At 40.5% G+C, this 16281-nt stretch overlaps 2 protein-coding genes across 2 annotated transcripts in view; both read right to left on the bottom strand.

The window, feature by feature from the left end:
• The window catches only part of LOC134540673 (uncharacterized), a 77677-nt gene extending 74631 nt beyond the window's left edge, over positions 1–3046 (bottom strand). Inside the window, 1 exon segment of the mRNA XM_063383545.1 lies at positions 2750–3046. The gene's annotated coding sequence lies outside the window, so the exon portion shown is untranslated.
• Positions 3047–3105: 59 nt separating this feature from the next.
• On the bottom strand, positions 3106–15784 carry LOC134540671 (tubulin beta chain-like). Its single transcript, XM_063383543.1, has 6 exons — positions 15491–15784; positions 10896–11004; positions 7899–8254; positions 6443–6895; positions 4739–4967; positions 3106–3819 (listed from the first exon to the last, which is right to left on the bottom strand). The coding sequence occupies exons 1-6, from the start codon at positions 15545–15547 to the stop codon at positions 3689–3691; spliced, it is 1335 nt and encodes a 444-aa protein (XP_063239613.1). The 5' UTR covers positions 15548–15784; the 3' UTR covers positions 3106–3688.
• Between the last annotated feature and the right edge of the window lie 497 nt (positions 15785–16281).

The raw sequence follows: 16281 nt of genomic DNA, 5'->3' as shown, positions 1-16281 counted from the left end.
GGCAGCATGAGAATGGAGAAGTATTTGAACATTGTGAATTGTCCGGCTTGTTGAGGGACTGTCAGGTAGCGGACGGACGTGTCAGATCTCTGTGAGTCCACCTTTAGACTGTACATAAAATCGTGTAGACTGCAGTTCACTGGCTAAAGCAACAGACTATTGTTATATTTTCTACCAAAAGATAGCGCCACAAACCCCTAAACGCCACAAGAATGCATGAAAGGAAGCGAGCATCTCTACTTTTCATGGACGGCAGCACTGGCAATTTCCGTGAGGATCCTTGCAACTATTCGAAAGGGCAACAGAAATGGCCGACATCCTTAAAGGGTGCAGTTTTAAAGGATCTTTTAAGCCTACTGGTTCTTTTAATCAGGTATTCGGGAACAGCCTCTGACTTCATTTTCGAGTGTGAGCGAGTGCGTGAATATATGGCTTTATCCCACACACGAAAGAATGCCCTTTCCTTACCTTCCACATACCCATCACCCACCTCGCTGCTCTATGCTGTACCTTCTCCGGCTCACTTACCTCGGTCACTAGGCAGGGGTCCCATACTCCATCACTGGCCTGACCAATGTGGAGTGTGCCTTCTCCCTTATTCTCCTCCCTGCCCCCTGCAGCGCCCTCCTACCCTTACTCGCCACCCGCTGAACCTGTTTTACCGATCCTAGGTCACCCCCAGGTACTTACTCTCTTCTGCCTCCTTTATCTCCTGCCCCTTCCACATATACACTTCCCTCTTCTTCGTGAACCTAACCACCATCGTCGTTTCAACACTCAGCGACATCCCATTCTGCTCCGTGCACTGTTCCAGTCTGCTCAAGTGACCTTGCAAATGAACCCTTTCCTCACCACCTCATACACTACACAATCATCTGCAAATACTCTCATCCTGGCCTCCATCCCCTCTCCAATATCATTCATCATTATCGTGAACCACAGGGCTCCAACATACTCCCTTGCGGAACTCCCGACATTGCTTACCCCCTCTTCAGAACTTTCCTCAGCCACCCTCACCCTCTGTCCTCTATCCCTCAAGAAGTCTCCTGCCCGGCTGACCACTCTCTCATCCTCCACCAAATTCTTTACCTTCTCCATTAGCCTCTCGTGAGGTGCTCTATCGAATGCCTTTTCAAAGTCTATGAGAATTGCATCCATCTGCATCCCCGCCGTCCACCACTTACACTAGATCCTCCAGCAACCCCGCCGTCTGTGTTTCACACGAGAACCCTCTCCTGAATCCATACTACCGTCCAACCAAACCTAGGTCAACCGTTACTCCCACCATATAACTGCCCACTAGCATATCTCCATTACTTTCCCTACACAGCACGTCAGGCTGACTGGTCTGTAGTTCGCTGGGTTAGTCTTATCCCTAACTCCCATGGAAATTGGTACCACTGCCGCTTCTTTCTATTGGTTTGGCAACTTCCCCTACCTCCAAGGATTGTTTGAACATCACCGTTAAGTACCTACATACCTCCCTATCCTGGACAGTACAGTTGCCTTCCTCCTATTCAAACTCCCGACCTGTTTTCGCACCTCTTCCATCCTTATCCCTAAACCTCTTCGTTCTACTGTGTCTGCTACTTTCCGATACTCCCCTAGCTCTCACCTTACGAACACAGATAGGTACTGCTTGCTCCTGTAGCAAATTTTCCTTCTCCCTGTCCTCCGTAGATTCCTGCCCCTCTCTTTCCCCTGAGCGCTGCTATTCCTTCTTCTACCATCATCCTTCGCACATAGCTGTTAAGATCTGCCCCATTTCCTTTCTTCACCCATTAGCCTTTCATGTACACATCCCTTACCTCCCTTGTTTTCCTCCCCAGTTCATTAACCAACTCATTTCTCCCCGTCCTTTCCTCCTGGCCCCCTACACTTTCTCTTTAAGGCTCATATCTACACTCCCTCCCAAAGTAGGTAGGATCACCCCCTTTCCCTACCCTCCTTCCAGGCACAAAACACTCCACCATCTGCTCTAGTACGTCTCTCAAGGCGGCCCATTTTCCATCAAGTCCCCTTATCTTTACCCATCTACAATACTCCCTTTTAAGATTTGCTTCTACCCCCCACTTTATCTGCCCTACCCGCATATTTTACGCACTTTCTCCCTCTTTTCCTTATTTACTCGCTGGCCCATTTAAAACTCAACCACCGCGACCCAGTGGTCACTCATCCCCTATATCACCACACTGCTGACAACCACCTCCAATGGTCTCACCAGCACCACATCCAGCAGAGCTCCATATTCCTCTCCTTTAATTAGCTATTCTGGTATTCTCCCCCACCACCTGCTCCAGTCCTCTATTTGCCAACTGAGCTGCCCATCTCTCCAATCACAACTCTCTTGAAAACCTCCTCCACATAGCTGAACAGCTTTTAAATATTGCTCAACTTTCGGGTCAAAAAACGTAAAGAAACATCAGCAGCACACAAAACAATGATCGTTATGTCATTAGCCATTTCTTGAAGAAATGCCCCTAAATCGCTAATTACATTAGCTACCAGCTTAAATTGGCTTCTAATTATTTTATAAATAAATAAGTTTGCTGAAAATTTAGATTTTCTTATAAAATATAAACGATATTAAATTTTACCTACGTACCAGAACTACAATGCAAAAATAAACTGTATATCTTATCACCCACACTTCGGTATAGCTACAAAATCATATCACTTCCATGCAAAACTGCGGAATATACAGTTCTACTAAAGTTTCTCCGCCAAGGTAAATCATCTAATATCTTACCTTTTCCTAAAGCATGTTCCGGACATATTTTTTTGTAAGTTGCTTGGTCGAGTTCAATCACCTGGAGGTTTTAAATGATAAATGTGGTTTGGAGTCCGGAACAAGTCAATAGCGTAAAATACATTACTCAAAAACACTTCGCACACAAAAAGAAATATTTTTACTTAACGCTCCAGCTCTTCGTGGTAAAATCGCACTATCATTATTCCCCCGGTTCCATCCGCAACAAACAATTAATTATTTACATACCAAGCAGTCAAACACGCAAAAAAGCAAATACTTGTTATTGTTCATCTAACAAAGACCAAAGACTACATCAAAAGCGTAGAGAGGTATGGTTAAATAATGCAAAGAAAAACGCTAATCAAACATGCAATTTATTCACTCTATGGTTGGATATATTTACTAACACCGAAAACAACATAATATTATAACAAATAGAGTTCTCGTTTAAACATATTTGTCCCAGTCATTATAACTAATTTTTAAATATACTTTTAATAAAACAAAAATGAAACTTCAAGGGTTTTAAGTTACCAAGAAAGTAAGCCTTAATTAAACTTAAAAACCCAGTTACAGCCTGTTTTCAGACAAATTAGACCACAAAAAAAGCCAACTCTCACAGACATCCATCAATACCCAACAAAATCTAACAGTTTGGGTCTATTATGCGGAATCTCTTAACATTCATTTTCTTTATATTTTAAGAAAAATTGTTAAAGTAGAAGGTAATTGAACATTTTCAATCGATTCCTGACCTAATATTCACTCCGCCATGTTACAAATTTACAAGTGTTAGAAACAGTTTTTCACTTATTACATACAAAAACAAAATTGTTAAAATCAACACACAAAAGATTAAAATTGCGATCTTTTGAGGTCAAAATGAACAAAATTTTGGTACTAAAATTAACAAGTTATTAAATATAAAGTTCATTGTTATATTGCTTCAACTTCCTCCTCCTCTTCAGCAAATTCATCTTCTGCAGTAGCTTCTTGGTACTGTTGGTATTCACTTACAAGATCATTCATATTAGACTCCGCCTCAGTGAATTCCATCTCGTCCATACCTGTACAAATAAAATAATTATGTTAATTTATACCTATATTAAAAGCTTAGTATATAAATGTACCTAGCCTCAAGAACAATTCCAGATCCTTGATGGCCATGGTTGCTAACATAAAAGATTATGTTTCATATGGCAAGGGTTTTGAGTTCGTTCCCGACAATTGAGGTAAAACTCAAATGTATGAGCATCTAGTCGGTAATAAAAGTGTAAGACCTGTTCACTCTGCGCATTGTTCATGTGTGTTAAAAACCTTGCAACTAATAATGATGTGTGCTTGATCAAATAGTGACCTACAAAAAACATCCAAAAAAATGATAAAATATTAATTTGTCGAGCAGACTAGTAAATTATGTGTGAGGTTTGATGCTCTATCTCATTTTATAAAGGGATTTTTTGTTTGTATTTGGGTTTGCGTATGTTCAAGGGCTAAATTGAAAAGTGACAGTGCACACAAATGCTATAGAACATGAATAGTGAAATAAAATTCAAATAAAATCAACATTATAACTGTTGGAAGTATTTCGTAAAACTTTAGGTTCATTCAAAATCGTGGCTCGTCGAGAATGTGTCCCAATAGGTATCTTTGTCTTAGTAATGTAACTGAAAAATGTTCCCCAAGGTAAAATTCATATGACATTAAAACATACAAAAAACTACAAGAATAAAATGATCATAAATATTGTGTAAATGTTAATGGCAAAATTTGTGATTTCGGAAAATGCAAACAGCTCATGAAATTGCATGCTTGTGGTACTACACCGTGGAGATGTGTATCTCAGGGCACAAAATCACCAAGTGACATATAGGGGTCAAGTATGTTAATGCTTTAGCTATGAGGTCCTACCAAATATTGTAATTACAATATTTGGTCCTACAAAGTAGTCTATCAGTTTCATGACATTCCAATTAAAATTATTACCTTCACCCGTGTACCAGTGGATGAAAGCCTTGCGTCTGAACATAGCACTGAATTGCTCTCCAACACGCTTGAACAACTCCATGATGGCAGTGGTGTTGCCGATGAAGGTGGCAGACATCTTGAGGCCACGGGGTGGGATGTCGCACACAGCAGTCTTCACATTGTTTGGGATCCACTCCACGAAGTAACTGCTGTTTTTCTGCTGCACATTCAGCATCTGTTCGTCCACCTGAGGCACAAGGTAAACTACTATAATTCTGGCCTATACAAAAATCTTTGATTGCATCTACTGTTCTTGAACGGCAGGATAATAGTATATTTTTAGTCAAATTTACAAACTCAATTATATTTTTTTAGAAAAAATATTTGTTAGTTGACCCTTCAAAATAAATTTTATAAATATTTATCCAAGAACTTGATATGCTCTGCCTGTTTCCCCGGTGATGGTCGAGTTGCGAATTGGAGTCCACTGCGCCGGCTAACTAGTGGTGCACTGTTTCTCGGGGGGTTGGTATGAGCCGTGTGGCTGGAAACAGGGGAGAGATTGCAGAAGGAACCCCGAGTTATTGGCCTACTCGGGACGCCGTAAGAAATAATGGTAGACACAGTTTGTATGACGTTGCTTTACTGCACCGAACCACTCTGTACACTGTGTTGTTCGCGGAAATGTCCCTTCATGTCTGAGTGACGCAGCATGTTCCAACACACTGATTGCCCATGGTACTAATTTATCACTGATGTTGGCGAGTATGACGGACTTGAGTACTACGCCAAAACTAACGTCACAATGTAGACTTTAGTTAAGTAACTCGAGCGATACATATTAAGAAAAAAAACAGCATTAAGTGACAAGGTTGTTTTTTTTTAATTTTTTAAATAATAGTGATCTATTCTGTAATTTTTGCATTAAATGCAAGTGGTTGCATTCCAGCTTGAATGTCTACATACAATTATTTTCGATGCCCAGAATAAACAGTAAGAATCCGGAAAAAAAAAATAATAAGGTAAAATCAAGAAAAAATATATTAACAACTGTCGGTATTCCCACGGGCCGTTATGCCTCATCGGCACCTCACTAGGACATGTATGTTCGCGTAGAGCAGTGCACAGGGAGGAAATGCGACTGGTGCATTTCAGTGCAGCACACAGCAAAGTGCAGCACAGTTAACCGATGCCACCATAGGCGGATCGATTGCATCGCATGCGATAATTGACAAAGGTTCGTCCATTTGAATAATGCTTAATTGCATACGCAACATTGTGACAAGTTTAATTGTGTATTCCTTGAAGTTTCACTTCACTAATGTTATAATGTAACGCCACACTATTTTAAGGAAGGCTGTGTCCAGGCAAACAGCTTTCACATGTTTCGTACGAATAAGAATGCACTCGCGCCTGCAGAGCCCATCGCTGCCTTCAACCACCGACCGTCACCAATCACTGAATAATCATAGGAATGTCAACCTCAGCACCGACCTCGACCCTCCTGTAGAGTAGCACTTAAATTAGCTCAAATTTGTTAGTTGCCACCCTCGGCAACTATTCAAGGTCTTATCGACAATCCCCTGATCGGCAGTATAACATTATAACAGTAATGATGATGTGAAAAATTATATGTCTCCCAAACAGTTATTTTCTATTCCACTTACTCATTGTTTTGTGTTTTCTGATAAAAATCTTCATATGGGCGAATTTTGAACTCACCTCCTTCATGGACATGCGGCCACGGAAGATGGCGGCGACAGTGAGGTAGCGGCCGTGGCGCGGGTCGCAGGCGGCCATCATGTTCTTGGCATCGAACATCTGCTGCGTCAGCTCGGGCACCGTGAGGGCGCGGTACTGCTGGCTGCCGCGCGACGTGAGCGGGGCGAAGCCGGGCATGAAGAAGTGCAGACGGGGGAACGGCACCATGTTGACGGCCAACTTGCGCAGGTCGGCGTTCAGCTGGCCGGGGAAGCGCAGGCACGTCGTCACACCCGACATGGTGGCCGACACCAGGTGGTTCAGGTCGCCGTACGTGGGCGTCGTCAGCTTCAGCGTGCGGAAGCAGATGTCGTACAGGGCCTCGTTGTCGATGCAGAATGTCTCATCCGTGTTCTCCACAAGCTGGTGCACCGACAGAGTGGCATTGTATGGCTCTACCACCGTGTCAGACACCTGCAATCAAAAATGTTCATTCAAATAATGGTTATCAAATTTTTAATAGTGGAGGTCAAATGGAATTCCTCAAAGAATCACATATTTTATTTTTCTTGGGAATATCTGAGAGTCTACATTAGGTACATATATACCTTATCAAAAGAGAAATGTGGTTGTCTTAATGTTTTTTCTTCCCTAAAATAATAATGACGACAACCTTTGGTGTCCCCTAGGTCCGCACAGGCTGTTTTGACCTATTGCTGCTCTTTTTTTGAAAGAGGGGGGGGGGAGGGCAGAGTCCAGGAGTGAGCGACGAGAACGAGTTTTGGGGTTTGGGGAACGTGTAATGCAGTTAACACACCCCAAATGTGTGGCAATCGATTAGGGTCAGTTGTTTTGTCAACTATTAAAATTACAATGGACCCACTATAAACTGTGTATTATTCATTTTTAATTATTATATAATTAAGAATTATCCAGAGCATGCCTACATTTCCAAACATAGCTTAGACCGATCAATGTTCCCCTCGAAAGCGACCTGTAGTGCCCGGCGCTATTCGAGGTCTCGCGCAGTTGAATCTCTCTCTGTGCCGGAGTCGGACGCACGCCACATCTTCAAGACACCACAACTGACTGCTATGCATAACATTACCACTGCAATTACTGTAGTGATCAGACCTTAGCAGGCGAACCAAGTGCCCCCGATGCACGGGGACAGAGACTTGTAGTAGAGGCGTCATGTAATAAACCTAATTCACAGATATATTTGGCTATTCCGTAAGCAGTTTGGCATATCGTACTGAGTGGCTGACAACTCGGGAAGACATTGCCGAGCTTTTCATCCCTTGTCTCTTTACCATGTGGCCACGACCCCTTCCTGAGAAAACTGTGTTCTAGTGCATGTATCACCCTACTAGTTGGCACTGGGCAATCAGAGTAATACATCAGTCGAGGCAGGCTAAATGGTGTCAATATGTATAATTTTTTACAAAATATTATACATGTTGAGGAATATAATCACCTTTGGAGAAGGCACAATGCTGAAAGTCAACATCATTCGATCTGGGTACTCCTCTCGTATTTTTGAAATGAGGAGAGTGCCCATGCCGGAACCTGTGCCCCCGCCCAGGGAGTGCGTCAGCTGGAAGCCCTGAAGGCAGTCGCAGCTCTCCGCCTCTTTACGAAGAACATCCAGCACCGAGTCCACCAGCTCCGCGCCCTCCGTGTAGTGGCCCTTGGCCCAGTTGTTCCCCGCGCCGCTCTGGCCGAACACGAAGTTGTCCGGCCGGAAGATCTGGCCGAACGGCCCGGCGCGGACCGAGTCCATGGTCCCCGGCTCGAGGTCTATCAGCAACGCTCGTGGCACGTACTTGCCTCCTGGAATACAAATATGATGTATACATTCCTGCACCAACCAATGGTGCAGAAATATGATTATATATATATATATAATACTAGCTGTATACTTCGAAGTCATCTGCGCCCCAATTCAACAGATGGATGGGTTAAAATTACAATTAACTAAAATGTCTCTAACATTGATTATTTGCACATTAATTTGCAGAGGTTATTAGGTATAGGTTATTAAATAATACCTCATCGCCGATTCCCTGTGATATAGCCATAATATAAATTATTGGGAAGGCTAGAACCCATGGTTGTTGCGTGGGGTAAGTGGAGAAAGGGGGACAGACATTGACTGATTCGGAATAGGAACAGAAATTATGATTACGATGGCGATGTTTGTTACGGTAGGCCTATACCACATCGTAAGCAATGATAGGTACACTCTAATGTGGTGGTAAAAGCCAATCTGGTTTAGCACATGGTCTTGCTTAGATTTTTAAACAGCTTTAAATTAGTTTGAAATGGCCTTAAATAAGTAATTGTGAAGGTTTACTTCTTTAGATGCATTGACAAAATATGCTCACACAATTCAATGGAAATTTAACAGGATGATGTTGAATAAAATGGTTACAAGCAAGGTAGGTACAGAGGACACAGGATTTTAGAGCAGTCAAACTCCTCGTATATAAAATAAATGTTTTGTTATGTTTTTTAATGTGTTGGGTTTCAATTTCAGATACCTAGTAAAAAATCTTACGCCAAGCATGAATCAAGTTGGCAACAAGTTTTGTTATGGCAAGTATGTTAGCCTGAAGCAAGGCTGATTTAAACTATAGCATGCTTCAGCCTTAGTTTGCAGTGTATATTCTTATGGAAATTTACTTTCTTTTCCACTGTACAACTCTGCCATTAGCGGTGTCTTTGTTTCTATATTTTCTGTTGCCAGATCTATATCATGAGTACAAACCTTTTTTCACAACTTTTCACAATTTTTTTTAAATGTATTTGAAATATGCTATTTTGTAAAGTAAAATTTCGATTGAAAATTTCGAAAACAATTTTTTCTTCAAGATTTTCATCAGATAATATTCCATTTTTATTCCTAAAGAATTTTAATTGAACAATGCCATCTTAATTGCATTAGTTTTGTTTTTTTAAGAAAACAATATATTTGATATAATTTAATGGCATACCTTTTTATTAATAGTTATCGACACTACAAGTAGTTTCTCATTTGAAAAAATAATTGGTGTATAGAATTCTTTCAGAATGACAAGTGTAATAATAATGTCAATGGACTCTATTTGATTATCTCAAAAAAAATCAAATATTAAACATAAAAAATCTTTAAGGGTGGTATTCCAAAACCTTCGGACAAGGGAGCGAATAAGCTCTAATTTGTTGGGACACAACCATAATCTAACTCGCGAGCCGTATTCCAGTATATGTGCAAACGTTTTAATGAACAGTGTTTTGCGCGAAGCTATAAACTGGTTGCAATGCATTTTGGACCTTTCGCAACCATCAATACAATAGTTACTGCAAAAATATTAGAAATAGCACCACCATCATCAAAAATATAACAGCCTTTCTAATATTCTATAGTACTTTTAAGTATCTGTTATTTTTTGTTATGACATTAAAGTATACAAAATGTATTCTAGGATAGTATTTCTATCATAAAATGTCATTTGGCAAACCAACATGCTTGATACATCCACCAATGATCTCAAAAATGACTATATACGAGTTAATGGCACCAGATGAAGGTCCGCCATCTGGACGAAACAAACAATAAAGTGAGCTCAGTATGGAATTTGGGCAACAGAACAGCAATCAAAATCCGTTCCCTAAAAATAAGGAACTGGCAGTGTCCTATCATACACTATAAATATGGTTAGCGGTTACAGGTGTAGCATATTCAACATCTAAACCATTGCTTTGTCTCTAGAATACTGGCCTAAAACTTAATATATTATCGATAGAATACAAAAATAATAATTTTATATTAACTATTTCGGTAGTACCACTCTGGCAACAGGGGGCAGTTCATTATGTAATGCAATCTTAGCATGAGACAAACTATAGTCTCCACCAGCTTGTAGAAAGCAGGCCAAGACAAGTCTGCAACAAGCTTTGCGACAGCATTCAGGTACAGAGAGAATGTCTAATTCAAGCCTTTGGCAAGTTTGCAGGAAGCAAGTCCTGACCTCAATGATCAAACCAATTAAGCTTTAGTTAACATTTATTCGTCAAGCTTTGCACAGCAAGCCTGATTCAAGCTAATGACAAGATCGCAGCAAGCTTATTTGCTGCAGTGGTGTAGCCAGGATTTATGTATGGGGGGTGTTAAGAAGCATGCCCCCCCCCCCCTCACCCGAATTAAAGCGGGGGGCGCGGGGGTCTTCCGGTACTTATATTTAAATATTGTAATGGTAAAAATTTTATTAATTTTAATATGAAATTTGTTTGAGTGATGAATAAGAAATTAATTAAATATTTGGGGCTAAGGGGGGGGGGGGTTGAACCCATAACCCCCCCCCCCCCTGGCTTCGCCCTTGATTTGCTGATGTATTATTTTTAATATGCAATCGATGTCTTCGTCCACGCACACTTCTGTAAGTACACATCACACGAACTAACTTCGACAAAATGGCAACCGCGCACCAACCTGTGGCCTCGTTGTAGTAGACATTGATGCGCTCCAGCTGCAGGTCGGAGTCGCCGTGGTACGTCCCAGTCGGGTCGATGCCATGCTCGTCCGATATCACCTCCCAGAACTGCGGAGGATGTCAAAAGATCATGTGAATGTGTCTGAGGCAAGCTGGTGTGAAGATATGGAAAGGAAGCGGGGCATGTCTGCATTATTACATCGTAACTGGGTGAAGACTTTTTTTTTCTTTTGCTAACTATTGCGCCATATTGGTTAGCCGCCCAAAACATTGCCTTAAGTGTAGTGTTGCGTTGTGGAAACAGTTTTAAATTTTTTTCATGTGACTATTTTTAGCGACAGAGATTATATTTCTTACTTACTAACCATCGTCGGACATCGTCAAGCACTATTTCCGCAATGTTTTGGGCGGAACAATGTGGCGATGGCTTGGTTAAACATGGACTTCTACTATTTCACAGCATGCCTTCTACTGGCACTAAATCCGCGAAGAAAGGGGAATCCTTTTTTTCACAGACGAGAGAGCCACCATTTATTGTCTGCTTTAAATTAAAATTTTTGACGTGACAACGTCTAATAAATCGATGAACGCCGGCTGCACGCACGAAAAAGTGTTCCGCTACGGATGTCCCACTACGGATGTCCTATTTGCTCATTGTACGCATGCGTGGCATCTCTCTTCCACTCGACTGGAACGACCATCGATTTGACTTTTCAATCATAGTTTTGTCGTTTGAATTATTAATATTATGTAATTTAACGATCGTCCACCGATTATCAGCACAATCGGTACAGTTATTTAAAAGTAATGTTGAATATTCAAATACGTTTTGAACCAACAATGGTGTTTTACAGTTACACATAATAATTCAAATTACAACCGGGATCTTTTGCACAATGTTTTAAAAAATATTATAACACATTATAAATAAGTTTGGTGTATTTGGGATGCGTATTTGTTATAAAATCGAGTTATAAAAACGAAATAATATTATTCCCCTACCGTGAACAAAATTTTTATATTTATAACATCTAAAACTATCAGATATCAAATGTGGCATCGTGGCTGAGCGATCAGCGGCGCTATAGTCCAGTTATATGGTTGTCGGTTCGAATCCCGGCAGGTGCGAAATGTTTTTTGTACTTGTAAAAATAAATACGGCGCACGTAACATTTCAAAAGTAATAAATATATTTGAATAATGAATCCAAATAAAAGTAAATTTATTAATTATTTGTACATTTCATTTCACTCCTTTGTATCCATACAAAATAGTGATAATTCAATAAAAATGATTCAATTTTATTCATAAAAGTATGCAGAGGTATATTTTATCATACAAAAGAAAGAAAAATTTAAAAAAAAATCTTCTTCAAAGAATATAATATTTTTAATGCCTAAATGGTTTGGTTTGCAAAACATATTACGGCTCAGTCTCAGGCCGAATATATTTCTTTTTCTTCTGGATCAATCATTTCATCAATGTTTTGTTATGACGTTGTCACGTTAAACTATTGTCCGTAAACCGACTTCACAGACAACCAATTTTTTAGTACGTAATCGATGTCTCGTTTTTATTGTTTTTATTTTAAACCATTACACTAAAAGCGACTCGCTGACATAGAAGTTTCACTTGAAACCAACAGCCGTGAGTCTCGATACAGCCACACCGATTTTTTTATATAGAAAATTGGTAGGATGGTTCCTAACTGTAGATCATGGCTACTTAATTCATTTGACATTGTCGCTCTACTGTGGCGTTGTGTTTTACCGTCTTTTAATCTCTTTACGACAGGCAATCATTTAATGAAAAGAGGAAGTTAAAGAGCATAAAATAAAAGTATTCTCGGTTTTTTTTTTTTTTTAACAAATATCGCCCAGGTACATATTTACCGGAAATAGACTATTGCCCTGGTAAACATACATAAAAACGATTTCAAGGCTTTCATAAATTAATATTCTGAAATGTTTTCACTTAACCAGCTCATTACAGTATTTCTAAATTATTTCTTAGTCCTTGAGGTCTAATTTCACAACTACTGAATCAGTAATACTTAAACAGCTAACGTAAATCGTTTTCAAGTAACGTATAACAAATATTCCGTATTCGCAGTTCACAGGTTGGAAATGCTGTGATTGTTTTTATCTATTCTTAATTACAATTTTTTTTTCTGTACATCTATATGTTAAAATACTCTTCTAATGGTTTTCACAGCACATGCTAAAAACATAATGCTGGAATCGCAATACCCTGTAACATCCCCAACATTACAAAACCACCACCACAGCCATTAAGAAGTAAGGTAGTAGTGAAGTCAGCCTACGAAAAGTGAACCCCAACAGCCCATCAGAAATATAATGTGAGTATTATTAATGATGTAATAACGAAAATTATATATTTTTTTGTGAAATCATTAACGCTTAAGTTTATTTTATTGTTCTTTTGATAAACATTACATAAAATAAACTCAATTGAATTACCACCTCAGTAGTATAGATGACTATACACCTGATGGTGATTGCTGTATGCATTTTAAACGTATGATATAAACTAGCTAAACCCTTTCACGCTTCGCTGTGGATCAGTATTAAATGAAATGGATAGGAAATTAAAGTGGGTAAGTATTGTAATAAAATTTAATTTTAAAAAATAGTTTGAAAAATTAATTTATTATTTTAACCATAAATATAATTTCATTAAATGTATTGATTATCAATAACTTAACAAATCAAATTTTTTAAAAAAATTACGTTTAATAAACTTTAGAAAATAATGAACGGATGTTTTTTAATTTAATTAAGAATCTAGTAAATACTATTAAATTGAGATTCAATTACTATTTCAGTTATTACTTCATAAGTTGAATTATTTCAAATTATGTTGTTAAATTACATGGGGAATATAGTAGAGTATATTACAATTCTATACGTTTAAACGGAAAAACCAATTACATAAAATCTCACCAAACCTTCAAGAACATGAAGAATAACTTCTTATTGATTGAGTTCACTAAGTTTGATTTCACTCACTTTAAATATCAATAAAATCACTTCTGAATTGAGTAACAACTAACTACTGACTAGTTAGCTGCTCCCTAATGATGGCGACTGACAATGCCGACCGAAACGTCGGTGGAATTATCCTCCAAGGACACACGGCTACAACCCAGAATCCGAGCTACTTCCAAAAAGGTGTGCAGGTAAGAAATGACCATGCAATTATAATGTAGCACTTGACTACAGTGGCAGATCAAGGATTTTGGTTTTGGGAGGGGCTTGACCCAGCTGAGGCTAGGCTTTATCAAGGCAAACACTAAAACAATAGTGGACCCAGATGCTTTTGGAGGGGGCTTGAGCCCCTTAGCCCCCCTTCTGGATCCGCTACTGCGTGACTGTAATCCGATCCAGGTCAGGGACGTCAAACAGGGGGGGGGGGCAGCAGGGGCGAGTCGCCCCCGTGCTGTTATGCATGGGGGGGGGCGAGAGTAGCATTTCGCCCCCCTCCTTTTCCCAGAATAAATGTTTGGTCCTAGTAGTATTTTTCTCAACCAGTAGTTACAAACGTTGCATTGGTGATCACGTTGATTAGAAAATCAAATTCATGATTGTCAATATACTGTAAAATGATTGCAAATTCCTAGATGGTATTTTATTCAAATTTTACTACATCTACTGTCAGAGTAGTATTTAATACATGCTACGTCATCAAATTCTTGGAATGGTATATTTAATATCTTGGTTTGGAAATATATTAAATAGCACAATTTTGCATCTAAAATTCAAAATTTTTCCGGGGGAGAGGGGGCCCCCCGGATCCCCCGCTCTAGGACTGAGGTAAGTGTGACACATCTTTTCGCCCCCCCCCCCCCCCCCCACTCATGAAAAAGTTCCGACGTCCCTGATCCTAGGTCCATGGCCCGTGATGGAAGGAATGTCGGGGACCATGCCGCATCGCTAAGATCTTTGAATACACATACTGTATAGAAGTCGCGAGTGGATAGGATTTACTCTACGTTTTTTCAGGAGCGTATGATGAGCAGCTTGGGAACTTCCCCCGCTGCAGTGCGCTACCGTAACGCCCTGCATCGTCTTAGTTGTTATTTGCACGTTAGAGCGCAGCACTGTCGCCCGCTGTCATTCCCCGCCCCTACCCCACCCATCATTCACTGCAGCTCAAGTTCGTTCAACGGGAGAGGGGGAAGGGGTGTTTGAAGAGTTCCGACACTCGTCCGCCAGGGACCACCACGAGTCGATGCCCCTAGAGATGGTGGCGATTGCGGCGGTGAATTAACCAACTACCTCAAAACCGTATTAGAAATTTTAACCTGGGCTGGCGACTTCTATACAGTATATATATATATTCAAAAGGCTTTATCAAGGCAAACACTAAAACAATAGTGGAACCAGATGCTTTTGGAGGGGGCATGAGCCCCTTAGCCCCCCTTCTGGATCCGCTACTGCGTGACTGTAATCCGATCCTAAATCCATGGCCCGTGATCGAAGGAATGTCGGGGACCATGCCGCATCGCTAAGATGGTCCCCCAGAACCCGGAAAGGACCAAGCAACTGAAGAACGTTGTCCGATGACGTCTTACCTTCGCCCCGACTTGGTTCCCACACTGGCCCGCCTGCAGATGCACTATCTCACGCATGTCTCCAAAACTCGCGGACGTGAAAGTCAAAAAAAGGAATCTCTGCCAACAGATATTATCGACGGCCGGAATAGCAAGCAAAAAAAAAATGGCGAGATGGCTGAAGTTCGCTGTCGCTTTCAAGAATGAACTTTCTAGTCCTTCTTCTTGTTTCGAATGTTTTACGGCAAAGAATAAAACCACATGTATATTCTCCTTGCTCTGTAGTGGAAACAAACAAAACTTACTGTTCGGCAAAGAGAACTCTATATCAAGGGCTCCGCTAACCAGGGAAAACATACCATAGACCAATAATTGTTGGAAGTAATGTCTATTTTCCACATAATTTTGTTGCGTGTTAGTACCAGCACCACCAACCCCCCCCCCCCCCCCCCTCAATTATATCAATGAAATAATTCTGGTACAGTGACACAATTTACGGTGTTTATAGGAAATTGTGGACATATTGAATACTGTTACGATTTACTGCGGGTTCGTAAAGGATAGCCCAATTAAAGATTTTTATCACACACAGATTTATTGATGGCCACTACTTATGTCGCTTACAATTAATCTTCTAAAATGGCAAAATATCATTTGCACTTTAAAAAAAATGTTGCTTCCCCAGTCACTCGTCTTTACACACCGTAGGCTACACCTCGCTGGGCCGCACCTCTGGCGCACCTCTGGCGCAACTATCGCCGCAGCACCCCTCGTGGGTCTCCGCCGCGGGACTCCGTCGCCGCCGACGCACT

The sequence above is a fragment of the Bacillus rossius genome, chromosome 17 (assembly GCF_032445375.1).
Source record: "Bacillus rossius redtenbacheri isolate Brsri chromosome 17, Brsri_v3, whole genome shotgun sequence".
NCBI lineage: Eukaryota > Metazoa > Arthropoda > Insecta > Phasmatodea > Bacillidae > Bacillus > Bacillus rossius.
This window is presented reverse-complemented; position numbering and strand designations above follow the sequence as displayed.

What these genes read in the sequence shown, in the direction of transcription:
- LOC134540671 (XM_063383543.1), bottom strand. Translation starts at nt 15,547, where the DNA reads ATGCGTGAGATAGTGCATCTGCAGGCGGGCCAGTGTGGGAACCAAGTC. An exon ending in CTACTACAACGAGGCCACAG is followed by an intron (nt 8,255 to 10,895) that starts GTTGGTGCGCGG and finishes TTTGTATTCCAG; the next exon opens with GAGGCAAGTACGTGCCACGA. An exon ending in GCATTGTGCCTTCTCCAAAG is followed by an intron (nt 6,896 to 7,898) that starts GTGATTATATTC and finishes TTTTGATTGCAG; the next exon opens with GTGTCTGACACGGTGGTAGA.